Source organism: Peromyscus eremicus, chromosome 6, assembly GCF_949786415.1.
Source record: "Peromyscus eremicus chromosome 6, PerEre_H2_v1, whole genome shotgun sequence".
NCBI lineage: Eukaryota > Metazoa > Chordata > Mammalia > Rodentia > Cricetidae > Peromyscus > Peromyscus eremicus.
The window spans coordinates 69,727,411-69,754,015 of NC_081421.1; the positions used below are offsets into that span (position 1 = coordinate 69,727,411).

Below are 26,605 nucleotides of genomic sequence, written 5' to 3' on the forward strand. Positions count from 1 at the left end.
GACACTGTCAGGAATGACCACTTTCCCTCACTTTCCCCCTTTCTTCACTCCTTTCAAACAGCAAAATACTTTTAAAAAAGTATTTCTGTTTCAGTTCCTCCACTCCTCGGTGTCTCAGGTGTCAATGATCAAGAGGATTAGGAATCGAGTGTAACACAGGCTTTCCAAGACCCCGACCCTTACCCCAGTTAACAGGCTGTCTTTGTTTTCCATTTTCACTGGGTGCAGAGCACATCTCCAATCCTCCTCCCAGCTCTGGGTGCTCCCAGAGGGCAGAGAGGTAGGAGGAGGGACATGTTGTTTCCCTGGGTCGCTGACCACCAGTATCTTGAATTCAAAGAGCCTTGGGTTGATAACGTCTCAAATCTTTAGACAAAGCTCAAGTTTGCTTCCTGGAAGTTTCAGGCAGTAGACAAGAGGGAAGGTCCCTGACAGTGACTGGATTACTTACTGTGGTCTCTGATTCACAGGTTCAATAACCACCCCTCCAGAAGACCCTCCCCAGGCCAAGGAATAGCAGCAGATCCTTCCTTGACATCCAGAGTCTGCTTCTGTACAGAAAGGTCTCTGTGTATATACATATACAGTTGGGTTGGCATTTCAAAGTAAACTAAATGGAAATAAGAGAAGAAACTAATGAATTGCCACGGAATCCTAAGGTCAGATCGTAGTAATAAATGTTGAATTCCAAGATGCTAACAAGAGGTCTAATTCCTCAAGTGTTAAGAGGAGGAAAGGTGAGCATCACTGGATATTACTACTGATAGTGGTCCACTTACCACTGACCATGATCACACTTACCACTGACCATGATCACACAGTTAGCCCAGACATTGCCTATCAGACGCACGGGAGGGGCGACCATTATCTTCAGCAGTCTAGAAACTTAGCGAGGTAATTATGAGGTAGGGGGAAGCCAGGTCTCCTGGGCGTTCAGCTAGTTTAGAAAAGCCTTTTCTGCTCAAGCCAGGGCCGCGGTATATCATCATGCACGCAATACCCTATATGCTCAGCCACTCGCACTCAGGTGATGGGTGCACTAGTTTTCCCAACCAGGTCATAGCACACATGCAGTACTGGTCAGTGACGGGCGTGGCATCCATCACTTCCGGCCAGGTTTAACAACGGATCGTTAACCTCCTGGACTGAGATACAGAATATTAAGTTTCTCCCTAGCGTCAGACTCACGGCCAGTCTTTCCAGCCCGTCTCGAAATACCAACCATACCTCAGCACCATAGCAGTTGAAAGACTGCAGAGTTTAAGGATGGCCAAGTAGACATGAAGCGCAGCGATTGCGCTAGGGGGACTAGAAAAAGCAGATTGAGCGCTAGTCTGCAGCGACCAAAAAAAAAAAAAAAAAAAAAAACTCCTTAAACACTAAAAGCCACAGATGCAACACCTGGAGAAACCGAAACAGCGCTCTTCGCTGCTCGGCCATCACCCCAAAACCGAGCCCTTCCCGAGACCGTGAAAAACCACACAAAGACAGAGAAGCAAACAGCTCCTTCCGGGCACATGTGGTGGCTCTGAAAAGAGCCTTTGGTGGGATGGAACCGAGATCGAGAGCTCAGGCCCGCTCCCCGCGGATGCGGCGGGCCAGCTGGATGTCCTTGGGCATGATGGTGACGCGCTTGGCGTGGATGGCGCACAGGTTGGTGTCCTCGAACAGACCCACCAGGTAGGCCTCGCTCGCCTCCTGCAGCGCCATCACGGCCGAGCTCTGGAAGCGCAGGTCGGTCTTGAAGTCCTGCGCGATCTCGCGCACCAGCCGCTGGAACGGCAGCTTGCGGATCAGCAGCTCGGTCGACTTCTGGTAGCGCCGGATCTCGCGCAGCGCCACGGTGCCGGGCCGGTAGCGGTGCGGCTTCTTCACGCCGCCCGTGGCCGGCGCGCTCTTGCGGGCAGCCTTGGTGGCCAGCTGCTTGCGCGGGGCCTTGCCGCCGGTGGACTTGCGGGCCGTCTGCTTCGTGCGAGCCATGGCAGAGACAGAAGACACCGAGATCAGGAGCGCGGAGACCTGCCCGGATCCCCGGCCGCCGGTCTTTATAGGCGCACTCTTCCCGCGGGCGGGGCGGAGACAGCGACTTGAAAGTCCCGCGCTGACGGGCCATTGGCCATGACGTCACCGGCATCGAGCCCGCCAATTGGCTCGGGCCCGGCCCGCCCCTCGTCCAGCCCTGCGGCGAGCTGACTTGACAACGCTCCCCGCGGGTGGGGCCGCCTCCCGTAGCTGCCGGTAGACGGCCGCTCCCAGCTCTGCCAGGGAGGAGCGCGCCCGCCCGCCCAAGTCAGTTAGTGTTCAGTGCCGCCCAGGGGCCCCCGATCCCGGGAGCTGATCGCGGCGGTCATTGCCGGCGGGACACGTCCCCTTCTCCTAGACTTTGCCGAAGGACCGGGCGGGGGCGGCGGCTGGTTGTGACTGACGTCTGGCCTCGACGGCCTGGTCGGGTTCCTGTTTTTAAGGGAGGGGCGGGGAGCCAGCGCGCTGGTCGCTGCGGGCGGGACACCTACCCGGGTGTGCATCGGGCTGACATACGGCGCTAAGTGCTTAGGACAGTAACACGCACGCTCCCGCACAGGAGAACCAAGACCGAACGCAGAATACCCGGGGGCCCGCGGACAAGAGTGGGGAAGGCGCTGGGGACGCGCAAGGCGAGTGGCAACGCCACAGCCTACACTTTGGGGACGGGCCGGGAAAGGCCACGAGACCGGTTCCGTAAGCGACACAACTCTTCTTTAATCTGAACCAGTGGGTGGCTCTGAAAAGAGCCTTTGAGTTCGCGGGCGTCTCCCCGAGACGCGGGCCGGCGCCAGCAGCGGCCTCACTTGCCCTTCGCCTTATGGTGGCTCTCGGTCTTCTTGGGCAGCAGCACCGCCTGGATGTTGGGCAGGACGCCGCCCTGCGCGATCGTCACTTTGCCCAGCAGCTTGTTCAGCTCCTCGTCGTTGCGGATGGCCAGCTGCAGGTGGCGCGGGATGATGCGCGTCTTCTTGTTGTCGCGGGCAGCGTTGCCCGCCAGCTCCAGGATCTCGGCCGTCAGGTACTCCAGCACGGCCGCCATGTACACGGGCGCGCCGGCGCCCACGCGCTCCGCGTAGTTGCCCTTGCGCAGCAGCCGGTGCACGCGCCCCACCGGGAACTGCAGGCCGGCGCGGGACGAGCGCGACTTGGCCTTGGCGCGGGCCTTGCCTCCTTGCTTACCGCGACCAGACATGATGGAAAACACAGAGACTCTCACAAACAGGAAACTGCACGCCAGCGCCGCCGCCTCACCCTTTTATAGGCAGAGCCCCGCTTGTCCGCCCGACGCTCTCATTGGCTCACGCGCGTCCTCACACCCTGGCCTATAGGAGCGTGCACACACAATCCGCTCATTTACATAAGCCCGGCTCCCTCGCCCGAGCGCCGCCGCCAACGCGCGAATCACGACGCGCGTGGCCGGAGCCCTCATTTGCGTGCGGCCGTTGGAAGGGAGGCCCGGGGCCTCGGCGGAGCACCGGCCTGTCGCCTCTGTCGTGGCGGAAGGAGCCGAGTGCACCCTGCCTGCAGCAGGGCCGGTGGCGAGCGCGGGCGCAGCGGTGGCTCGGGGAGGTGTGCCGGGTGTGGGTGAGGCGGGTGTGCCCCGGCGCGGCGTCCCGTCCCAGGCCGGGCGTCCGGTGAGCTGGGTTGTCAGCCGCGTCTGTGCGCGCCCCCGGCCAGGCGGCCCTGCGCCTGCTGCTCTGCTGCCCGGCTCACCAAGTACAGCCCAGCCCGCGTTTTGAACTCTGAAGGCTCTCTGCGGAGACAGCCACCTTCTGTCGGAAGGATGCTGGTTCAATCCGGAATCAAGGCTTGTCCATCTCTTCTCTTCCCTTTTATCAGTGTTTCTCTCCTTTAGCCCTCTCTGGGTCCAGAGAATGATCCTGATACAGAATAGCCACGGGTGTCTTTAGAGTGCGTCTGCTCATCTAGCTGTCTTCAGCTTTCATTTTATCCAGTCTGATTCGCTTAGCCAAGCCGTTGGTTAACTGTTTTCATTATTTTATGTACAGGTAATGAAAGTGGATGTAAGTCAGCAACTTACTTTCTAAGTACAATGGATGGTAGCATTCGTGTTTACTTAGAAAATTGAAAGTTGATGTATTTAAGTTTCTACAAATCTTTTGATACCTTTTCTTAAGCACATGCTGATCTATGTGGAGACTTTCCATTGAGGAAGATGGAAGCTTAATTTCTGATACCTATGAATTAGCTGGTAATTCTGGCATCCTCTTTTCCTTCTACCTGAAACATTGTTAAAACCTGTTAACACGCTTAGTGTTTCACTGCTAGGAGCCTCCCTTTAAATTTTTTACATTAAAGGTTTATTTCCATACAATGGCAACAAAATGCTTGAAAAGAATTGGGCGTGCTTAAAAAGGAAGACCATATAGGGTTTGGCGTGCGTTTACTGAATCGAAGTAACGTTAAAGATTATGCTGGTGTTTTTGTTAATCATTTGCCCTATGGCTGCTCAAGCGCCGTTCATGAGCCTTCCACTGTGTAGGTCTGGAGTGACTGGTGACGTGCCATCTCTGGACTGCCATTATTTTAACATTGCATCAGCAATACCTAGAGAAGTGTCACGGCCAGCATTTTCTATTCTGTGTAATTTGTGTTAATAAGCTTTGTGGGTACTGTGTCAGTGAGAACTACGGGTAGATTAGACATGTTAAATTGTAGCATAGCCCTAGGAACCTAGAAATACTAGGGTGGAGGTAGAATTGTAAGTCTTGTGGAGAAAGGCAGGAGTGAGGCCCCAGGTTTTGGGCTTGAACAACTATCTGGATAGATAGTGTTATTAGGATGGAATGCAGAGAAGCATTGTAAGTTGAGAAGTTGAATGTCTATCAAGCATTCTCATTAAGTTTGAGAAATTGATATTCAAGTGGATATGGGAAGTCATATTTGAGAAATTGAAAGATGAATCTAGGGTTCAGTAAAGACCATACAACACTGCATTTATGAACTGACTGAACACAGTATTAGTACTGCATGTCTCAGGAAGCAAACAACGCCCCTCCTACCCCTCCCACCCCACCCCACCACCACCCCAGCCATGCACACACTGTACACACAGTCCTTAGTGTTGACCTAATTGTTTTAAAAATTGTCCTGGCTCCCTTCAGGCATCTGTATCAATCTTACTATTTCAAAATGGGACAGAGTAGAATGTTCTTTGGGGTAAGCTTTTTTGATATCGATAAGATGAAATTGTGAAGTCAAAAAAGATGACAGGCAGGAGAGTTGCCAGTTTCTTCTGTTGCTGTGATAGAATATTCTGATGAATGGAACGAGTTATTTAGCTCACAGTCCATGAGGGCAGGGAAGTCACAGCAGCAGGGTCCTAGAGACCTGGTCACATGACCCACAGTAAAGAGCGGAGCAGTGGATCCACATGCCAGTGCTCGATTTCTTCTGTTTTGTACAAAGGTCCCCTGCCTAGGGAATGGTGCTCTCCACAGTAGGTCAGTTATCAAAATCTAAATCATTCCCTACGTGCATGGCTACAGGCTCACTCATCTCTCAGCTCGTTCCAGATCTCATCAAGTTGGCAGTTGTGACGAACAGTGACTGAGGGACAGCCAACTTGGGGGTCCTGTGTTAACTTTGAACTCACTGTTAAGCCAGCTTGTCTGACATATTCTTGCTTAGCTTGAACCTTGGAAGATGTCAATAACAATTTTCTGAAATAAAAGAAGTGTGAATCTTTGTATTTATTATTTTGTACACGTGTGAGTGTTTACGTGTATGTGCATCACATGCATGCCTGGTGCCTTCAGAGACCAGAAGCGTGCATTGGATCTCTGGGGCTGGAGTGACAGATGGTCATCAGCCACCGTGCAGCACTGGGGACTGAAGGACCCAGATCCCTGCAAGAGCAGCAAGTGCTGTTAACCCCATGAGCCAACTCGCCTGCCCTCAACTTTGTATTCACTGGTGGTTACTCAAGTCAAATAGGTTGATAAGGAAAAATAGAGGCTTCCAAATACACATTTGGGCCAAATCTACAAACGTTAAAAATCAGCATTTGATCAGGACCAAAGTTTAATATTACCACCATAGAAAAGTTTGAAATTCTTTTTTGAGACAGGGTTTCTCTGTGTAGCTTTGGAGCCTGTCCTGGAACTCACGCTGTAGCCCAGGCTGGCCTCGAACTCACAGAGATCCACCTGGCTCTGCCTCCCAAGCGCTGGGATTAAATGTGTGTGCCACCACCCTAGCAGTTTGAAATTTATTTAATCTAAAATTTTATTTATAAATTTCAATAATTAGAATTTTTAGCAGTTGTAGTCTAAGTCTGCCATAGTAAGGTACCACATTGTTCTCTCATAGTCATACAGGCCAGAAGTCTGAAATGAAGGTGTGACCGGACAGTGGGTTCCCTTCCTAAGGATGCTTCCTTACCTCTCTGCACCTGGAAGCAGGATGGTTTGGTTTGTGGTAGCATAGCGCCAATCTGCCTCAGCCTTCTCCCTGACAAGCTTTAAATTGTATTCTTCGACGGTTTCATGCAGGCATGTAATGTACTTGGATTTTACTCACCAGCCACTGTCCCTTTTAACTCCTTGTTTCTGTCTTCTTAGGAAGCTAGTAATTACACTGGATGGAATTCTATAATTAGTGACACTTGATTACGTCTTTCCCAAACACTTTCCATAGACGAATTTCTAAACAGTCTTATTAAATAAAAAACACGGAGCCAGATAGAGGGGTTAAAGCCTGAGAGAGATCAGAGGAATAGGAACAGCCACAAGCTAGCCTCACCTCACCAACTCCACAGCTTCCAAATGCGAGCGACTTCCTGTCTACCCATGCCTATATGCCTTGCTGTTCTGCCATCTGATTTACTCTCTGTCCAGCTACATCACTTCCTCTTCCTGCCCAGCTTTGTCATGGTTAACTAATGTTGGGATTTAAGGCATGTGCCACCACACCTGTCTCTGTTTCCAGTGTGGCCTTGAACTCACAGAGATTCAGACAGATCCCTGCCTGTCAAGTGATAGGATTAAAAGCATGTGCTAACATTGCATGACTTTTGTGTTTATTTATAATGGCTTGGTTTTTCCTCTGATCTCCAGGCAAGCTTTATTTATTAAAGTACAAATAAAATATCACAACTTTCAAATAAGGCAGAATACTAAAGCACTATGGGTTAGACTTCAGCAATCTTTTTCTTAAGTGGGGTAAAGGATTTGCCTTAGATTCTAAGATTCAGAGATTATCCTGGATTAATTTCTGATTAAGCCCTAAATCACCGAAGTCCTGGTCAGAGGTAGTCAAGGTGTAGGATAGTAGCACCCGTGCGTGCACGGCCCCAGAATCCTGAAGAAGTAGGCTTTAATGCCGATGACGGGATGACCTGGCCAGCGAGGGACAAGCTTCCTTCTCTCCGTGTCCTTCGTGTGGGCTGCCACACGAAGGTGTGGCCCTGATTTAAGGTCTTCCCACTTCAAATGATTTAATTAAGAAAACACCTCACAGGTGTATCCAGCCCCTTGGGTTTTAGCTAATTCCAGATGTAGTCAAGTTGACAACCAAGAATAGCCATCAACATCATCTGTTTCAAAACTACCTTTGCTAGCTAGCTCTCTTTCAAGAGTTTCAGCCTGGGGGGGGGGGGAGCAAAAACGGGAAAACCTACACAAAAATTTATGGCAGCCAAAACAACACAGAGAAACCCTGTCTTGAAAAACAAAAAATTTAATTGCAGTAATATAGGAGTCATATATTAGGTCAAGTACACTAGGATGCAATGTTACATTTACTAAGCTACAGTTCAAAGCACACATTTACACATTCTAAATATGCTAAACATATCTAATTTAGTCCTACTGACTTCACTGACATTTGAGATATGGGTGAAAGACATTTTATACAACTTAGCTGTGGATGTGCGCTCTCCACACAGCAAGAGGTTAACTTTAGTTGTCTGTCTCCATTCCTCTGCATCTCTTTGTTTTTTCCTCTGAGGCAGGGTCTCTCACTGAACCTGGAGCTTAGTTTCAGTTAGATTTGCTTGTATCGAGAATTCTAATTGGTCTTTTGTTTTTGTTTTTGTTTTTGTTTTTGTTTTTGTTTTTCGAGACAGGGTTTCTCTGTGTAGCTTTGCGCCTTTCCTGGAACTCACTTGGTAGCCCAGGCTGGCCTCGAACTCACAGAGATCCGCCTGGCTCTGCCTCCCGAGTGCTGGGATTAAAGGCGTGCGCCATCACCGCCCGGCCTAATTGGTCTTAATAATAAAAACCCAAAGTCAGATATGGGGTAAATGCTGAAAGATCAGAGAAGCAAAGGAATTAGCCAAAGTCGCCTCTTACCAAAGACTCCTCAGACCAAAAAGGGCTGAGCTCCCATCTCTGCCCACCTTATATTCCTCTCTGTCCAGCCATATCACTTCCTATTTCCAGACTTCTGTGGTTAACTAATGGCTAGCTCCACCTTCTGATCTTCAGGCAAGCCTTATTTGTTAGAGCACAAAGTATCATCACACTTGCTAGGCAACAGGCCCCAGCGGTCTGTGGTCCACTCCTGGCCTCACACCAGGGCTGAGATGACCTAAGAAATCCATAAACACCGTCATCCATACTCCTCAGCTTCTAATCCAGAGTTGTTTTTCAACAACATTAAGTTCAAGTATGAATACAAAAGACACACAAGTAGGTCGAGGTTCTGAAATCATCTTAATACCAGAGTATTTCGTGATTTATCTTCCCTAGAGATAAGTGCGTGGAGGACCCTGCAGGTGTCCTGGCTGGCAGGGAAACCATGGGTGAGGCAAGAATGAAATTCTGTTCAGCCCAACTTAGCCAGGGCTGGGCCAGACTTCTGGAGTCTGTGACACCTGGTGGTTTATTTTAGCCATCTTTAAACAGCACAATTTTGAAAAAGGTTTCCTGATGACAATTAGCTCAGTCCTGTGAGTACAACAAAGCTTAAGACATGTTTACATAGAAACTGTTTACAAAGTACAGAGGCCTTCTTCCATAAAGATGGGTACTGTTGACTCAGAAACAAGGTAAGGGTCTCGGGAGAATGTCTGAGGTAAACATAATGCCCGTGGGAGTCAGGATTGGGCTGTCCCTACCACAGCATAGAAGTCACTTGGGCTGTTGTAAGGTACAAGTGACATCTCTCATAAGGGTGGGTTTTATGGACTGAAGAGCAAGGTTCAAGATTTAGTGGAGGTAGGGGGGTGAGTCTGTGATAAACAATATTCTGAGGGAGTGAGGTGAAGCCTGGCCCTACACATAGCAAAGGTCACCAGGTTATAAACAACATCCTTTCCCAGCGGTCATGGTGGGAGACAGATAAGCATCTCCTTCCTCTGCAGAGCTAAGCATGGGAGTTTAACTTCCTGCTTTCCCTCGCTTACCTATGTGCACAAGAACCCTTACCCTGAATAACGTGAACGTCTCTATTCACCCCAGATAAGGCACCTCCACCAAAGAAACAGTTTCTCCCAGGACTAGCTTAGGGAGCCAGTGAGTTTTATTGGGGTTACTTATGAGTGTGGGTGAAGTGTAGAGGAGCATGGTGAATTGAAGGCAGTGTACCACTAAGAAGCCTACTCAGGTACAAGAGAGAACTCTTGAAAATGCATCCATGAAGCTCCCGAAAGTTCCCGAAGTTTACCTGTCCATCCCCGATTGATCACACCACCTCTCTGTAAAACTCTGGGGAGGGGTCTTGTGACTTGTGTTTCATCTGTTTTCTGGGCATGTCAATTTTGTTTCCCGGGTCTTCTAAGCCTCCATGCTTTGCCTGAGAAAATGTTTCCATTTGGGGAGATAGCTATTCAAGAGAGACTTCAAGAAAGATGCCCCATGGAGGACTGATAACGTGATTAACCTTTTGGTTGAAAGTTGGTTTCTGTGAAGCCGCCACCAATGTCTGACACGCTTATCATGAAGCCAGTGTCCACTGCCATGTTAAACACGGACAGAGCAGAAAGGTGCACGTGAGGCCCTGAGCAAACACTTAAAACATGAAATTTAGCCACAGTTACGTGGGCATCGAGTTGAGTTCCTTAGCACATTCCAGAAGATCCCTGTGGTTCCTCGGTGTAGGACTAGCTTTCATGTTCCCACTGCCAGTCTTGTGTTGTGTTGTCCACAAGCCCTTAGCACTTGGGTGATGTGTACAGTTTCATTGCTGCCTGTCATATACATCTTTTGCTAAATATTTCATCTACAAGGTCTTACATGACTGTTTCCTGGAATACACTCTTGCACTGAAGCCATTTTGTATTTGCTAAAATAAGCAAATCCGCTTTCAAAGCTGGAGACTTAAGTACAGCTAGGGCTGTCACCGTTCACTGTGTAAACGGCCACCTGAGCCACCACATTCTGCCACTGCTTCACAATCTTCCCAAGATCTCCAACAAAATGCATTTCCCCCATTCCAAGTTCTTTTCCTCAACATAGTTATCAACTTATTTCCAATGTTTGTTCCTTCACTCAATAGGGCAACATAATCAGTATGGTCAGTATAACCTTTCACTTCAGCCATATTACACACAAAGCCCAAAGTCATAAACCTATGCCAGTGTCCTTAGAATATGCAACCAGACAAACAAGTTAGCAGATAGACTCCTTATTACAGTAACCAAAGGCTGTATGGTAAAGGCCTAGGCTCTAGAAACCCTGGCTAGGTGCAATCACTCATCCAAATTCAAGAGAAAATCAAAATAGAGATATAGTCAAGATATTGTGAAAGGGTACAAATACAGGTCCAGTGACACCCCAAGTCCATCTTCAGGATACTGAGGTGAGCTTTACCCTTAAGCAGAGGAGAAACTGAGGCAGGAATGAGGAGGAGGTTAGCATACTTAAGCAGTCCTGGTGGATGTGCAATCTCTTTGATCATTGCTACAGTTCTGACCCTGCAAGGTGGGAAGTCTATACTGCTATCTTGTGAGGACACCACTCTCATACAAAATGATCATTTCAGCTCCATAGATAATTACCCTCATCCGCTACCATGGAAGAGAAAGGGAGGACAATGACTCATCTTTGTGCCTTCAGCAAAAGAAAGGAAGACAGACACAAAGTCAGGCAGAGATGCCAGGCTTTCAGTTACCCTGTGGCCACAAGAGGTCTTTTTATTTTTTGAAAAGCACAAGCGCCTGCTTCTTTAGGGACTAGGATCCTGAAGTAGCTCAGTGCTGAAGTCAAACACCACTTCTATGCCCTTGGGCCGTCACACTTGTTTAGGAAGTCCCCTGGGAGTTAATTATACAAGTCTGGTTCAAGTGTATCTCTCTCTGTTGAATTTTTGGAAACATGTGCTTACTTGGAGCACAAATACCCAAGGTGGCCTGAACCCAATCTGCAGGGACTCTGTGGAAGGAAAAGTGCGGCCAACACCATCAGAGCAACAATGTGACAGGAGCCAAGGAAACAATGTAACAGCTGGCTGGGTAGAGAGAAGATTCCGCTGACTCACTAGAGAGCGGCAGAGCCTGATGTTACAGACACTGCAAGAAAGGTGACGGTGCGGGAAACAAAGGCAAAGAAAAAGAGGACAATGTTTGTGTGGTTACATCTGGTTAACTTCCTTGCATGGTGGTGAGGACAGACCCTGGTGCACACTAAAACACACTAACCCTGACCTGCATTCCAGAACATGCCAAACTACCACGAAAAGAAACAGTACACAAATCAAAACACTTGGTGAGCCGGGCAGGTGCCCAGGCAGCAGAGCAGCAGGCGCAGGGCCGCCTGGCCGGGGGTGCGCACAGACGCGGCTGACAACCCAGCTCACCGGACGCCGGGACTGGGACGGGACGCCCGTGCCGGGGCACACGCGCCTCACCCACACCCGGCACACCTCCCCGAGCCACCGCTGCGCCCGCGCTCGCCGCCGGCCCTGCTGGAGGCGGGGCGCACTCGGCTCCTTCGGCCCCGGCAGAGGCGACAGGTCGGTGCGCCGCCGAGGCCCCGGGCCTCCCTTCCAACGGCCGCACGCAAATGAGGGCTCCGGCCACGCGCGTCGTGATTCGCGCGTTGGCGGCGGCGCTCGGGCGAGGGAGCCGGGCTTATGTAAATGAGCGGATTGTGTGTGCACGCTCCTATAGGCCAGGGTGTGAGGACGCGCGTGAGCCAATGAGAGCGTCGGGCGGACAAGCGGGGCTCTGCCTATAAAAGGGTGAGGCGGCGGCGCTGGCGTGCAGTTTCCTGTTTGTGAGAGTCTCTGTGTTTTCCATCATGTCTGGTCGGGGTAAGCAAGGAGGCAAGGCCCGCGCCAAGGCCAAGTCGCGCTCGTCCCGCGCCGGCCTGCAGTTCCCGGTGGGGCGCGTGCACCGGCTGCTGCGCAAGGGCAACTACGCGGAGCGCGTGGGCGCCGGCGCGCCCGTGTACATGGCGGCCGTGCTGGAGTACCTGACGGCCGAGATCCTGGAGCTGGCTGGCAACGCGGCCCGCGACAACAAGAAGACGCGCATCATCCCGCGCCACCTGCAGCTGGCCATCCGCAACGACGAGGAGCTGAACAAGCTGCTGGGCAAAGTGACGATCGCGCAGGGCGGCGTCCTGCCCAACATCCAGGCGGTGCTGCTGCCCAAGAAGACCGAGAGCCACCATAAGGCGAAGGGCAAGTGAGGCCGCTGCTGGCGCCGGCCCGCGTCTCGGGGAGACGCCCGCGAACTCAAAGGCTCTTTTCAGAGCCACCCACTGGTTCAGATTAAAGAGTTGTGTCACCCACGGAACCGGTCTCGTGGCCTTTCCCGGCCCGTCCCCAAAGTGTAGGCTGTGGCGTTGCCACTCGCCTTGAGCGTCCCCAGCGCCTTCCCCACTCTTGTCCGCGGGCCCCCGGGTATTCTGCGTTCGGTCTTGGTTCTCCTGTGCGGGAGCGTGCGTGTTACTGTCCTAAGCACTTAGCGCCGTATGTCAGCCCGATGCACACCCCGGTAGGTGTCCCGCCCGCAGCGACCAGCGCGCTGGCTCCCCATCTACACTCCTGACAGCTCCCCGCCCCTCCTTCAAACAGGAACCCGACCAGGCCGTCGAGGCCAGACGTCAGTCCCAACCAGCCGCCGTCCCGCCCGGTCCTTCGGCAAAGTCTAGGAGAAGGGGACGTGTCCCGCCCGCAATGACCGCCGCGATCAGCTCCCGGGATCGGGGGACCCTGGGCGGCACCGAACACTAACTGACGCGGGCGGGCGGGCGGGCGCGCTCCTCCCTGGCAGAGCTGGGAGCGGCCGTCTACCGGCAGCTACGGGAGGCGGCCCCACCCGCGGGGAACGTTGTCAAGTCAGCTCGCTGCAGGGCTGGACGAGGGGCGGGCCGGGCACCAGGGGCGGGGCAGGCCCGAGCCAATGGGCGGACTCGGGACCGGTGACGTCACGGCCAATGGCCCGTCAGCGCGGGACTTTCAAGTCGCTGTCTCCGCCCCGCCCGCGGGAAGAGTGCGCCTATAAAGACCGGCGGCCGGGGACCCGGGCAAGTCCCCGCGCTCCTGTTCTCGGTGTCTTCCGTTTCTGCCATGGCTCGCACAAAGCAGACGGCCCGCAAGTCCACCGGCGGCAAGGCCCCGCGCAAGCAGCTGGCCACCAAGGCTGCCCGCAAGAGCGCGCCGGCCACGGGCGGCGTGAAGAAGCCGCACCGCTACCGGCCCGGCACCGTGGCGCTGCGCGAGATCCGGCGCTACCAGAAGTCGACCGAGCTGCTGATCCGCAAGCTGCCGTTCCAGCGGCTGGTGCGCGAGATCGCGCAGGACTTCAAGACCGACCTGCGCTTCCAGAGCTCGGCCGTGATGGCGCTGCAGGAGGCGAGCGAGGCCTATCTGGTGGGTCTGTTCGAGGACACCAACCTGTGCGCCATCCACGCCAAGCGCGTCACCATCATGCCCAAGGACATCCAGCTGGCCCGCCGCATTCGCGGGGAGCGTGCTTGAACTCAATCTCGGTTCCATCCCACCAAAGGCTCTTTTCAGAGCCACCACATGTGCCCGGAAGGAGCTGTTTGCTTCTCTGTCTTTTTGCGTGGTCTTTCACTGTCTTGGGAAGAGTTCGGTTTCGGGGTGATGGCGGAGCAGCGAAGAGCGCTGTTTCGGGTTCTCCAGATGCTGCACCTATGGAGTTTTCTCCCAGGAAGGTTTGCAGAACACCTGGTATTCTAAATCTTACCTGGTCACCCAATTTCTACTTAGAGCCTCCTCTCCACCTGTCGCTAACATGTTCTTGGCCTTTTCTGTAGGTCCTTCGGTTACAGACTTAACGAGTTGCCAATTACCTAGGGAATGATAGGGCCTTCTCACTGGTAAGAGTGACGAGTGAACACAGACCTATGCGGCCAAGTGTCAGATTGGCTAATCCACAAGGCTAGCCTATCTTGCCCTCTAGAAGTTGGTGTACTCTTCACTGCTAACATGCATTGTTTACTCAGTCTCAAGTGAAAATATTACTCGTATACAGGTAACAATAGAGTAACATCACATTTTTGTGCACTTGGAACAATTAGGCTTTCACAGTCCTCTTGCAAGGTTTTGTTGCTTGGGAGATCATGTGTATCATTACGAGACAGAACTCAATGTTTTACCATTTGAATTTTTTAATCTAAGCCATTATCTCCTTTCAGGTGTGATATATTTGGTTCAGATTTAATTATTAGGATGATGGCATACAAGGTGTAGAGAGGCAAACTACATAGTAAAAGGCTGACCACTACAAAGAGAACTCTCCCTTGGGTCCGCTACCCTCGTCATCCTTGTCCTCCAAGACCCACGTTCAGAGCTGTACACAGCAGTATTTCTAAGTCCTCCCTTCAGAGAGGGATACATCAAATTCATTTTGTTTCCAAATCATTATATGCCATATTGCTTCCCAAAGCTATTTGTTCCTTTTTAGATACCCCACTTGACTGATAGATCCCTCTCATCTATTAGAAGTTGTTTTTGTCCTTTGCCCCAAACTTGCAAGTCACTAAATACTTTCAAATGTTTTCAATTGTATCACTCTGTTCATCTGTCCGGGACCCTTGCCTTAACTGACACCCTCAACAGCCCTGGTCTAAGCAGCTTATGTACGCAGGACGGTTTCTCTCCCTGCCACTAAGTTAAAAATTCATTTAAATATTTAAAATTTAGATTTATTTAGTTTATATGTATGAGTGTTTTGCCCACAAGTGTGTGTGTGTGTGTGTGTGTGTGTGTGTGTGTGTGTGTGTGTGTACCAGGAGTCTTCTTGGTGCCTGAGGAGGCCAAAAGAGGCTGATGGATGCCCTGGAATTGACATTATAGACACCAGGTGGGAGCTGGGAACTGAATCAGGGTCCTCTGCAAGAGCAGCCAGTGCTCTTAACTGTTGAGCCATCTTTTCAGCCACAGTAACTTTTTTGTTTTTTGGTTGATTTGTCTCAAAACAAAACAAAACAAAAAACCAAACAGCCCTGGTTGTACTGGAACTCACTCTGTAGACCAGCTGGCCTTGAACTCACAGAGATCCGCCTACCTCTGCCTCCCAAGTGCTGGGATTAAAGGTGTGCTCCACCACTGCCCGGCTCAACCAGCTTTCTATAGAACCCAGGGGTGGCACCACCCATAATGAGTGGGCCTTCCCTATCAATCACTAATTAAGAAATGCCCTACAGGCTTGCCTACAGCCCCATCTTATGGAGGCATTTTCTCCACTGAGGTTCCTTCTCAGATGACTTGTGTTAAGTTAAAATAAAATGAGGCGGCCGGGCGGTGGTGGTGCACGCCTTTAATCCCAGCACTCGGGAGGCAGAGCCAGGCGGATCTCTGTGAGTTCGAGGCCAGCCTGGGCTACCAAGTGAGTTCCAGGAAAAGACGCAAAGCTACACAGAGAAACCCTGTCTCGAAAAACCAAAAAATTAAATAAATAAATAAATAAATAAATAAATAAATAAATAAATAAATAAATAAAAAACGAGGCAGCACAGTGCTGTTGAGGTAAAAACTAATCCAAACAGACTGAACCTATGGCCTTCGATGGCTTCAGGGCCTGGAAGAAGAGCTGCAGATGAACTTCCAGCCATGCTGGGGCAGAGCTGCTCAAGGACACGATTGAAAGCTCCAGGATCAGGGCCATCTGTGCCGCCTGAGTGTCCGGTGACAGGAAATAAGAGAAGACATTTACCCTGAAACCAAAGGGAAGATGAATGGGCAATAAGCATCATGTTTGGTTCTGTGCACTTCATGGCCTCAATCTTGGTTTTGCATAGATCTTGTTATTCGTTCTTTAAAGTATTCCTAATGGAAAAGTAGGCAGTTTCAGTAACACTAAAGATGAGGAGGTTTAACTCGGACAAAAAATGGGATTCCCACGGCTGCTGTGATCGGACTATCAAGCATCTTATTATCTTGTGAAGAAATACATTCATGAGTGTTGCAAGAAATTCAAACAATTCAGAAACATTCAAGGAAGAAAACTAACACCTATAATAAAACCATTGTTATGACTATTCCTAATATTTCTCTGTATATCCATACAAATATATATGACTAGTCGCAGTCTGTATAAACGTCAGCTCCTCTTTTGACTCGGGTAGAGAAATAACATATGTATTAATGGATAAACAGAGTGGAGGGTTTAAAGGACGAGACAGAATGAGGACAGTGGCTAGCCTGGGTGTCCGCGAGGACTGCAGTGAGGCAGAGGAGAGAGCCCGGAGAGTGGTTTTCAGGGAAACAGGATTAGTGGGCACTCGAGTGTAACTACAGCGGAAGCAGAACCTTAGGGTAGATGTGTGATCCTCTGCACTTATCTCTGGGGGATGTTCCACATCTACTCTAGCGATGAAAATGAGAAGTTAGGGTCTGCCTCATGGACAGCATTCAGGCTTGGAAATGGAAACTATTTTGCTAGCAAACCAAAGAAAACGTCTGATTGCATCTTACACTCTTCACTGTTATGATGGGTTGACTGGGTTTTATGGTCCTTCCTCTTACAGGTGGCTGAGATGGTAAAGGAAAAAAGGAATTTATTAGTGCAAAGTGATGCCTAGTTGAATATTCTATAATTGGTCCTTCACAGACTCAACATAGCTAACACGGTTCAGCCATGTTTTAGCATATTAGTGAGACTGACAAGATGTGAGCAAACTCATTGTTAAGGTCATCTAAGAGAAATCGCAGGTACTGGAGAGATGGATCATCAGTTAGGAGCGCTGGCTGCTCTTCCAGAGGACCTGGGTTCAATTCCCAGCATCCACATGGCAGCTAGCAGTATCTGTAACTCCAAGATCTGACACCCTCACACATACATGCAGGCAAAACACCAAGGCAAATAAAATAAAAATAAATTAAAAAATAACAATCTCTATAAAAAGATGTATAATAGTGTCACGAGCTGGGCGTGGTGGTGGTGTACTGCCTTTAATCTCAGCACTCCAGAGTCAGTGGCAGAGTTCAAGCCCAGCCTGGTCTACACATAGTTCAGGACAGCCAGGGTTGTATAGGGAGAACCTCTCTCAAAAAGCAAAAAAGATAAATAATAGTGTAAAGGTTGGATCTTGGAAATGTTTAGGAAGAAAAAAAAATCATACCCATTGATTATAAAATTCAATCCTGTATTATTAAAAGCACCAAGCAGTAATATTTAAACAAGCCTGTTCCCTTTTCATTTCTACAGCCTATATGCTTGTTTGAGGAGTAAAGCAACTGTGTCTCTTTCCACCTTTTTTTTTTTTTTTTTTTTTTTTTTTTTTTTGGTTTTTCGAGACAGGGTTTCTCTGTGTAGCTTTGCGCCTTTCCTGGAACTCACTTGGTAGCCCAGGCTGGCCTCGAACTCACAGAGATTCGCCTGGCTCTGCCTCCCGAGTGCTGGAATTAAAGGCTTGCGCCACTACCGCCCGGCTCCACCTATACTTTTTACTTAACAGTGGATCACAGGTCTGCTTTCTTTTCCATAAGCCAAGATATAACAAGCAGCATGCCACTACTTCCTTTAAAGGAAAACTAGGGAGGGGGTTATAATTAGTGATAAACAACTCCTGGGGTGTAGAATGCCTTTCATGTGATACCCAGCACCATCACCATAACAACCAAAACATCTGTCACCTGGGTCCAGGGTTGTTAAATGTGCGTCAGAACCATCTGGAGAACTTGGCCTTAACCACCAATTGCTGGGCCAAACACCCAAGGTTTCCAGTTCAGTTGGTCTGCAGTGAGGCTCAGGTGAGCCATGCTGACGGACTGGAAATCTCTTTCAGAACCACGGACTTCAACTGAGGAATGTTTCCTGCTTCCTTTATTTGCTGAGTTAGGTCTCTCTTTAAACCTTTGTAACCCAGTGTTTCAGAGCTTTTCAGAGAATCAGATGTCTTCATCTGGGGGGACTCACAGCATTATTTGAACTAGAGTTGTAAATTGTGATCCAGGTTTTAAAGGAAAGCCGTTTCTTCCTCAGCCCAAATGGTCACAAATGCTAATCTTGCTATCTCCCCCCAGCCCTCAGATTTACTAAATACCTAATTAGGATGGAAGGCATTCCAGATTTGCCAAAGACTAGCATAAGCTCCATCCCTACTGCAGAGCTTGGCCAGTTTCCCAAAACAAAGTGATTTCCCTAGTTTTGTGATTCTGAAAATTATCTACATTCCCCATCTTATTCAGTATGTGCTACCTATACAACTACCAAAAATGTATTTTCTTTAAATATGACAATTACAGGTGGATCAATACAAACATGTTGCTAAGATGATCCTTACAGTGTACCTGATGTGGTTGGTGTACACTAAAATCCAGCTTCTTGAATTGGAAGTTGAATCCTTACATAGGATCATGTAACTGAATGTGGAGATCGCACAATATTTCAAAGTAAAAGAATTAATGCGCAATAAAACTAAAAACCCACAACCCACATGTCCAACCCAAATCTGAGCGGTGGGAAGAGTGAACCAGACAGAATGGCTTACTTTATTCTTGGCCAGGCTGAGAATTTGCTTTTGCCTTACCAAAATTAAACTGTACCTTCTGTACTGACGGTGGTGGGCATAATTGGCAAGTCTCTTTCTAGACAGGCCCCAATATACCACATATCTGAATGGCTTCCACTAAGTTATATTATAATTTACCTCAACTTCTTGTTCATGGTTTTCTTGGTGACAGGGTATTGTGGTTCAGACTTGCCTCAAATCCGTGTACAAAACCTGCAGTGGCGGCACACGCCTTTAATCCCAGCACTCAGGAGGCAGAGGTGGGCGGATGTATGAATCCAAGGCCAGCCTGGTCTACCAGGACTGCCAAGGATACAGAGAAATGCTGTCTCAAAAAAAAAAAAAAAAAGCAGGCTGAGCAAGCCTAGGAACAAGCCAGTAAGCACCGCTCCTCCACTGGCCTCTGCATCAGCTCGTGACTCTAAGTTCCTGCCATAACTGCTTTCAAAAAAACAAACAAACAAACAAAAAAATCCTTGTACAAGTGGGCCTTGAACCCCTAATGCTTTTGCTTCCTCCCCAGCTGCTGGGATTATAACCATCACAGGTGGTTTGCTTGTTACAAGACATGAAAGTGTCGTTGCAATTAGGTATTTGCAAAGCTGCAATTCCAGGCCAGTATTTCCTACGTCATTGCCTAGACTGAGGAGCCTACCTATGGCGGTCCTGGCCACATACAACGCTAAAAACAACCAGCGCACACCGTTACTGGAAACTAATAGTTGCCTGGGAGCAGACTCTGCCCAGGATGTTAACCCAGGAAATTAACCTTAATGGATGGCACTACACGGACGCCCGGTAGCGCGGCTTCCAACAAACTGGGCGACTCCATTTTGAGGATACGCCTTCACCATACCGAGCCTAGATCGACTGTAATTGGTCAAGAGTGCCAGCTCTCCTGATGAGCCTGTGGTTGGCCCTAAAAAGGGCCGTTAGGGATGGGGATGAAGCAGTGGCGGGGGGTCTAGCCTCCGAAGCCGTACAGGGTGCGGCCCTGGCGCTTGAGCGCGTAGACCACATCCATGGCGGTGACGGTCTTGCGCTTGGCGTGCTCGGTGTAGGTGACGGCGTCCCGGATCACATTCTCCAGGAACACCTTCAGCACCCCGCGGGTCTCCTCGTAGATGAGGCCGGAGATGCGCTTGACACCACCGCGCCGGGCCAGGCGGCGGATAGCGGGCTTGGTGATGCCCTGGATGTTGTCGCGCAGAACCTTGCGGTGGCGCTTGGCACCCCCCTTGCCTAAGCCCTTCCCACCCTTTCCTCTCCCAGACATGGTTGATGCAGTCTGAAATACCAGCTTGTGAAACACTGAACGTGGCTTCCCTCTGATATATGAGAGGATCGGACCAGATTGAAAACCGAAAGCGCGCGGGCGGGAACCTTTCTAAATCCTCCCGGCTCTGGATGTTGCGTCATTTTCTTGTTTTTCTTCTCTCTTCTCTGCCCTCTACCGGTCCCTTATAGTCCCTTGCCTTTCTTATTTTTCTTTTTAATTTTCTTAAATTGTGATGCCATAGTCCCCGGGAGAATCCAGGCCTCTAAATAAAACTCAGAGACACCGCAGTCTTTATGGCTCTGTTTCTTCCAGTCTGTGGGCTTCTGGACCGCACGGATGCTAAAAGGACAAAAGACTGGAGAAAGAGAAAGGGAATTCAGAGATGAGAAGGGGAGAGCGCTGCATCGAAGGCCCCGAGCTACAGTAAGATAAAAACCGCTGCAAAAGAGGTTCCAGTAGCGAGGGTACCATAGTCGAAAGCAGCGGACCCAGGATTATGTGTGGAAGGGGAAGTTCGCGGGCGGTTCTGAGTGTAGTCGCTGTTTTGTTGATATAGACAGTTTTCAGCCCAAGCAGAAACTAGATCCTAGGAAAATTCGTCTGAAGATGTTGGGGAGCTTTCTCGCCGGGTCAGTGGGTCCCCACGCACCTCTACCCAAGCAGAGCCCGGGAGAGCTGCCACACTGGTTTCGACCAGTCCTTGGAGGTCTGCTGGTGTTTTCAGACAGGGAAATGGTTCCCAAACTGGGCCCGCATGCAACCGGCTATATTCGGTTTTGCAAGTGTATCTATCTGCTTCGTACAGTGCCCTGGGAAATGAAGTGGAGTCTGGACTGCTAGCATGTTCGTCGTTCCCAAGGCCCTCCGTCGAAGAACCATGAGAAAACATTCTTTCTGCATCATCATTGTGGTGGGTTGTTTTGTTTTCTGATAAAAAAAAAGGTTTATCTTTTAAAAATTAATCCTATATGCCTTGTTTTATACGTACTGATGAATCCTTGATTCCCGACACCCCCTCCCCCCCAATCCAGATTTTCTGGCTCCGGGCTTGTAGGTAGATGTGGGAGGTTTTTAGTCATGTTAGGCTCAGAGCTCAGCATAAACAAAACTAAACAAAACAAAACCTTCAAAACTCAAGTGTTTTAAACCTAAGGATTGTGAAATGTGTGTTTCTTAGGGAGTGGGACACGGACACACACACACACACACACACACACACACACACACACTGTAAACCTAGACAGTTGTACAAGTCTCTTTCTTGACTGACAGAACCCACTGTGGGTCACTGCGTGGACATGCCTACATGCCCAAACCAGCACCCTAGGAGCTTCCTGGCCGAGAACCCACTTGCTGATTTCCGATTTCCGCAGCAACTCTTGGAAGATGTGTTAACTTCACATGTCTGTATCTCACCGACTCCTCCACACCGGTGACCGTGGCCCTTATAGGATGTGGTGTCTGTTTATTCTTTTTTTTTTTTTTTTTTTAATCGAAGTGCAGCAGAAACTCAGTAATTGTTTATGAATGGACAGGACCTGCATTTGACTCTTTAAACATTAATTTAAAAAAAAAAAGGATGATGTAATCAAATTGCAAAATAAAACACCACATACCAAGGCCGACAGTACCAAGGTCTTGGTACCAGGGCCCTAAGTACCAGAGACAGTGTCTACCATCTTCTTATTTGTAGGGGCTCAAGAGTATGCGCCCACTTTGGACATGAAAATCATTTTGAACTGAAGGGTTGAGATCCTGAAATCCCTTCTCTGTCTCAAATTACAACCTGCAAAAGAAAAAGAAGTCAGCATTTTATCCCGTTTGCTGAAAATTACCCCCACAAGGGGGGCCAGGGCGGGTGGCAATTCTAATGTTCTCTTTTCAGAGATGAAATCTTAGACCGTTCCTAAGCAGGCATTTTCTCAGGACTGTCCTGTCCCCATCTATTCTCCTAAGGGCTATTTATCTTCCCCAAAAGTCACTTGATTTTTCCATAAGTGTCTCTTCTTCCTTTCCCTTTACCCTACATGGACCCCAAATTCTAACCACCCCTTTTGAATTACTCATCTTTCAAGAATTCCCATGTCTATGCTCAATACCCATATTTAGAAGACAACAACATATTTAAAAGAAAACATTGTTTTGACCTATCTTTTCTTGTAAGATTCAGATTCTTGTAAGATTCCAACTAAGAAACTAAATTTGAAAGTTAAAGCAAAAAAAAAAAATTATCCTTCAATTTAAAAAAGCCCTTAAAATATACATGTTAGCATTTATGCAGGTCTCATGAGGATAGCCACTGGAATAAAACAACATTTTATACAGCTCTGAGATATTGTAATGTATTACTAGATTCTAGAACATTCCGGTGAAATATGACATTATATTATACTAAGCTGTGGTCTATAGGCAGTAGCTGTGACTGACCAGAAGGAAAGAGACCTGTGCTGATTCCTATCCAGCGGCAGGACCCTGGGGGCACTGGTCCATCTCAAAATGGAGTAAGAACCCCAAACTCCTGTGATTTCTTAGTTTGGTCCTGGGTTGCTGACCAGACAAAATAAAAGCAAATCAAGTATACAGCCCGAACAGCCCACAGACCAAAAACTCAAATGGTCCCAGTCGGTGTTCCAATATAATTCTGGAGGTACTTGAACCCAGACACAAAGCTTAGTCCATACTTTTGTACTAAAAACAAACACCAGCACATATAAAATACCACATGCCCAATAAATCATTTATTGAAATTGTGTTTGCTTATTTGCTGCGTGGAAAATTTTAAGTTTCTTGTACCCGCCCCAATTATAAAATTTCAGTTCTCCGTCTCTAAACTTCAGGCCCTTGTAATTTGTTTTGTTTTGAGACAGGGCTTCACTATGTAGCTCTGGTTGTCCGGGAACTCACTCACTCTGTAGACTGGGCTGGCCTGGGACTCATAGAGATCTCCCTGCCTCTGCCTCCTGAGTGCTGGGATTAAAGGTGTGGGCCACCACCTCCTGTCAGATTATTGTATTTTAGGAAGTAGTCCTGATAAACCTTGAAAGTTTCCTTTTTTATGTCTAATTTCTTGCCTTAGAATTCACATTCACAGTGGCATCCCTGTTTCTGAAAAATAGAAAACTTACAAGCATAATTTTAAAAGTTAGACAAGAGGAAGACTCTTGGGATTTTCTTATTGACTATTACGTAAAATAAGCCCTACAACTCTTGGATTCTATACTTGAATACAGCAGCTTTCTCTTATTCTCAGAGAAGGCAGTCTAAGATCTCCAACCAAAGCCTAAGCACAGATAATGCTATGTATTACATATACCTATACGGCACTCTATGCTTCCCTATAGTATATGTATATATGATTATATTAAAGTTTAACTTATAAATTAGGCTCAAAAAAAGATCAAAAGCAACAATAGTAAGATAGAACAATGCTGATCACATTCTTTAGTAAAAAGTTTGCACTTTGGAGTCCTTATTGCACAAGATCAGGGTTACCTGAACTCAAGCACTCAAGGCCTTTACAGATGATGTGGTGATGGAGGCTGCTACAAAGTGATTAATTTGTGCATAGTAGGGATGTGCTGGATGGGAGTGGGTGATTTATGTCCTGGGTAAGAAGGTATAAGATTTCATCACTGTACTAGGGATGCAATGAAAAACTCCTGACTTTTTTATTCTGAAATTTTTCACTTAATATTACCTCAACACTGCTGAAGGCAGAAATCAAAACCTCAGAAAGCCGGACGGTGGTGGCACACCCCTTTAATCGCAGCACTCAGGAGGCAGAGCCAGGCCAATCTCTGTGAGTTCTGAGGCCAGCCTGGTCTACAGAGCGAGATCCAGGACAGGCTCCAAAACTACACAGAGAAACCCTGTCTCAAAAAACAAAAACAACAACAAAACACCTCAGAAAGGGGCACTAAGGTATGGAGTTTGAGAATCTCCTTCTGATTTAAATGAACCCACACATACATTATGCTCCAGTGCACACATTACAAAGAAAATCTTACAATGAAACATGGCAGTTGAGTGGACCATCCAGATTCCACGGGGCAGTTTCCCCTTCTGATGGGAAAGTTCATCAGAGAAGTTTGAGATGTTCTGGATGGTTTGGCTGCAAAATAGGGAAATGTTTCTGTACTTCAAAGCTGTACTCACTGACCCTAGAACTACTTTTAAACAGAGCGTTGCTATCTAAGCTTAAAACATTGTTGGAAAATGACCAACAGGAAGGGGTAACAAACATTGTTGGAAAATGACCAACAGGAAGGGGTAACAGTTCACATCAGTGATACTTTTGTGCCCCATTTTGGAGGTTGCTTCTGCTCTTGAGATTCTTAAAGAAATTAATCAAACTACCACACTTCTACATGTGCTTAGTATTTTGGAATCCCCTTAAATTCAATTTCATTTCACTTGGATTTCAGCAAGAAGACAAGACATACTGGCACCATTCAGGCAAGTTTTAAATATCTTGGTCCTCTTTTTGTTTTTAGGTTTGAGTGTTTAGAAGGGTTGTATGTAATGCTTAAAAACAACAACAACAACAAACCAGACATGCATGCTGTTAAAAGTTTTATATTAGTTAGCAGAACTGCATATAACCATTATAACATGCACTTTCCAAAACATGTCAAATAGCTAAAAGGTTAAACAAAAAATTTCACTGCTCTTGGGAAGAAATGGAAAATATTAGACATTTAATAAAACAGTTACCCTTTGTGGGAGAAAATATGTTAGCACCGCAGTCGTCAATAAACGACTTGTTTGCTTTGAAAGTTTTGTTAACCTGTCGCCTGAATGATAAGGGTTTGATTAGCAGCTATTCTCTATGGGAAAGGAGGTTATTAATACTTCTAATCTTATCCTTCTTTGACATATAATTTCATTTGCAGGACTTCATTGGTCTTTAGTGTAGGGATGAGGTGGAGGGTACTAGAGAGGAGGGAAGGCAGGGGAGTCAAACCTAACAAGGGTCAATGTGTGGCTGATGTAGTCCAGCTTTGGTCGGGTTCAGACATGGATACAATGTAAGTTTAATTTTGGTCCCTTTCACTATGTATTGCTTCGTCATTCTTCAGCTATGGTTACAAAAGCTTCCAAACCGCGGGGCACCGTGCCTGATGCTAACTAAATGCTGACTGTGGAATACGTTACAGTAACTGGTGACGGGCGACCAATTGAACCGCCGTATAGGAAAGAGGCAAGCTTGTTTCCGAAGGAACACATTAGCAAACACAGTGTGCGAAACACTACACACTGCTTTCAGAAAAGTTAAAGCAACTGGAAAGAACCATCTTTCCAGAACGCTCCGTGGGCCGTAAATACAGGAAGATGGAAAAGGATCGGGAAAGAAGGGGCAGTGTAACCATCTCGTGACTCGGCAAATAGGATCGAATTCTACCCAATCAGACTCCAAGTCCAGAAACTCCTGTTTTCCTGGCCCAATCAAGACGAAGATAAGTCTATAAATAAGGCCACTAGGCGTCAGCCAGCCAAAGTCGCAAAAACATGGCTCGCACGAAGCAGACGGCCCGCAAGTCCACCGGCGGCAAGGCCCCGCGCAAGCAGCTGGCCACCAAGGCTGCCCGCAAGAGCGCGCCGGCCACGGGCGGCGTGAAGAAGCCGCACCGCTACCGGCCCGGCACCGTGGCGCTGCGCGAGATCCGGCGCTACCAGAAGTCGACCGAGCTGCTGATCCGCAAGCTGCCGTTCCAGCGGCTGGTGCGCGAGATCGCGCAGGACTTCAAGACCGACCTGCGCTTCCAGAGCTCGGCCGTGATGGCGCTGCAGGAGGCGAGCGAGGCCTACCTGGTGGGTCTGTTCGAGGACACCAACCTGTGCGCCATCCACGCCAAGCGCGTCACCATCATGCCCAAGGACATCCAGCTGGCCCGCCGCATCCGCGGGGAGCGGGCCTGAGTTGCGTTTCTAGAAAGTCGACATAAAAAAAGGCTCTTTTCAGAGCCACCTACGTTGTCATTAAGAGCAGCTGTGTCAGCTTTGAACCGGGGGTCAGGCAGAACCTGAACTTAATTTCCAGTATGTCAAGCATATCCCCAAATGTGTCCGACCTAACAAATAGGATTGAACCTTTTTCCGTCCGTTTGGGTGTCAAGCTAAGGAGGAATTCTAGGAGACACGGATTCTCTGGAAACACGACCGTAGGAAATCAATTTCAAGTCAACCATCAAGCAGGGTGACCCATAAAAGGAAAAGTTAACTTGTTTCAGCCTGGTGCTTAGGAAACAGCCAATGAGTGAAAGGGAGACGGACAGGTGAAGGGAGAACTGCGGCTTTCATTTACCGTCCACCAGGAAAGGGAGGGCTGCGATTGGCTAGGGAGATTTTCCTTTCACCGCCATCAAGGCGCGCAGCCAGAATCTATCAGCGCAGGCTCCGCCTACTTGAC

The 26,605-nt window shown here is 48.6% G+C and overlaps 4 protein-coding genes and 1 pseudogene across 4 annotated transcripts; 2 read left to right on the top strand and 3 right to left on the bottom strand.

The window, feature by feature from the left end:
- Window positions 1-1,518: 1,518 nt before the first annotated feature.
- On the bottom strand, window positions 1,519-2,113 carry LOC131912586 (histone H3-like; annotated as a pseudogene).
- Window positions 2,114-2,742: 629 nt separating this feature from the next.
- LOC131913313 (histone H2A type 2-A) lies at window positions 2,743-3,335 on the bottom strand. Its single transcript, XM_059265898.1, has one exon. It carries the CDS (start codon window positions 3,215-3,217, stop codon window positions 2,825-2,827), a length of 393 nt encoding a protein of 130 aa, XP_059121881.1. The 5' UTR covers window positions 3,218-3,335; the 3' UTR covers window positions 2,743-2,824.
- Window positions 3,336-12,182: 8,847 nt separating this feature from the next.
- Window positions 12,183-12,727, top strand: LOC131913314 (histone H2A type 2-A). Its single transcript, XM_059265899.1, has one exon. It carries the CDS (start codon window positions 12,228-12,230, stop codon window positions 12,618-12,620), a length of 393 nt encoding a protein of 130 aa, XP_059121882.1. The 5' UTR covers window positions 12,183-12,227; the 3' UTR covers window positions 12,621-12,727.
- A 664-nt stretch (window positions 12,728-13,391) lies between these two features.
- LOC131913812 (uncharacterized) lies at window positions 13,392-26,499 on the top strand. Its single transcript, XM_059266592.1, has 3 exons — window positions 13,392-13,906; window positions 19,979-20,136; window positions 25,678-26,499. The coding sequence occupies exons 1-3, from the start codon at window positions 13,504-13,506 to the stop codon at window positions 26,113-26,115; spliced, it is 999 nt and encodes a 332-aa protein (XP_059122575.1). The 5' UTR covers window positions 13,392-13,503; the 3' UTR covers window positions 26,116-26,499.
- On the bottom strand, window positions 19,864-20,256 carry LOC131913316 (histone H4). Its single transcript, XM_059265901.1, has one exon. It carries the CDS (start codon window positions 20,191-20,193, stop codon window positions 19,882-19,884), a length of 312 nt encoding a protein of 103 aa, XP_059121884.1. The 5' UTR covers window positions 20,194-20,256; the 3' UTR covers window positions 19,864-19,881.
- Window positions 26,500-26,605: the final 106 nt, after the last annotated feature.

What these genes read in the sequence shown, in the direction of transcription:
- LOC131913313 (XM_059265898.1), bottom strand. Translation starts at nt 3,217, where the DNA reads ATGTCTGGTCGCGGTAAGCAAGGAGGCAAGGCCCGCGCCAAGGCCAAG.
- LOC131913314 (XM_059265899.1), top strand. Translation starts at nt 12,228, where the DNA reads ATGTCTGGTCGGGGTAAGCAAGGAGGCAAGGCCCGCGCCAAGGCCAAG.
- LOC131913812 (XM_059266592.1), top strand. Translation starts at nt 13,504, where the DNA reads ATGGCTCGCACAAAGCAGACGGCCCGCAAGTCCACCGGCGGCAAGGCC. An exon ending in CCGCCGCATTCGCGGGGAGC is followed by an intron (nt 13,907 to 19,978) that starts GTGCTTGAACTC and finishes TGCTCGGTGTAG; the next exon opens with GTGACGGCGTCCCGGATCAC. An exon ending in TTGTCGCGCAGAACCTTGCG is followed by an intron (nt 20,137 to 25,677) that starts GTGGCGCTTGGC and finishes TAAGGCCACTAG; the next exon opens with GCGTCAGCCAGCCAAAGTCG.
- LOC131913316 (XM_059265901.1), bottom strand. Translation starts at nt 20,193, where the DNA reads ATGTCTGGGAGAGGAAAGGGTGGGAAGGGCTTAGGCAAGGGGGGTGCC.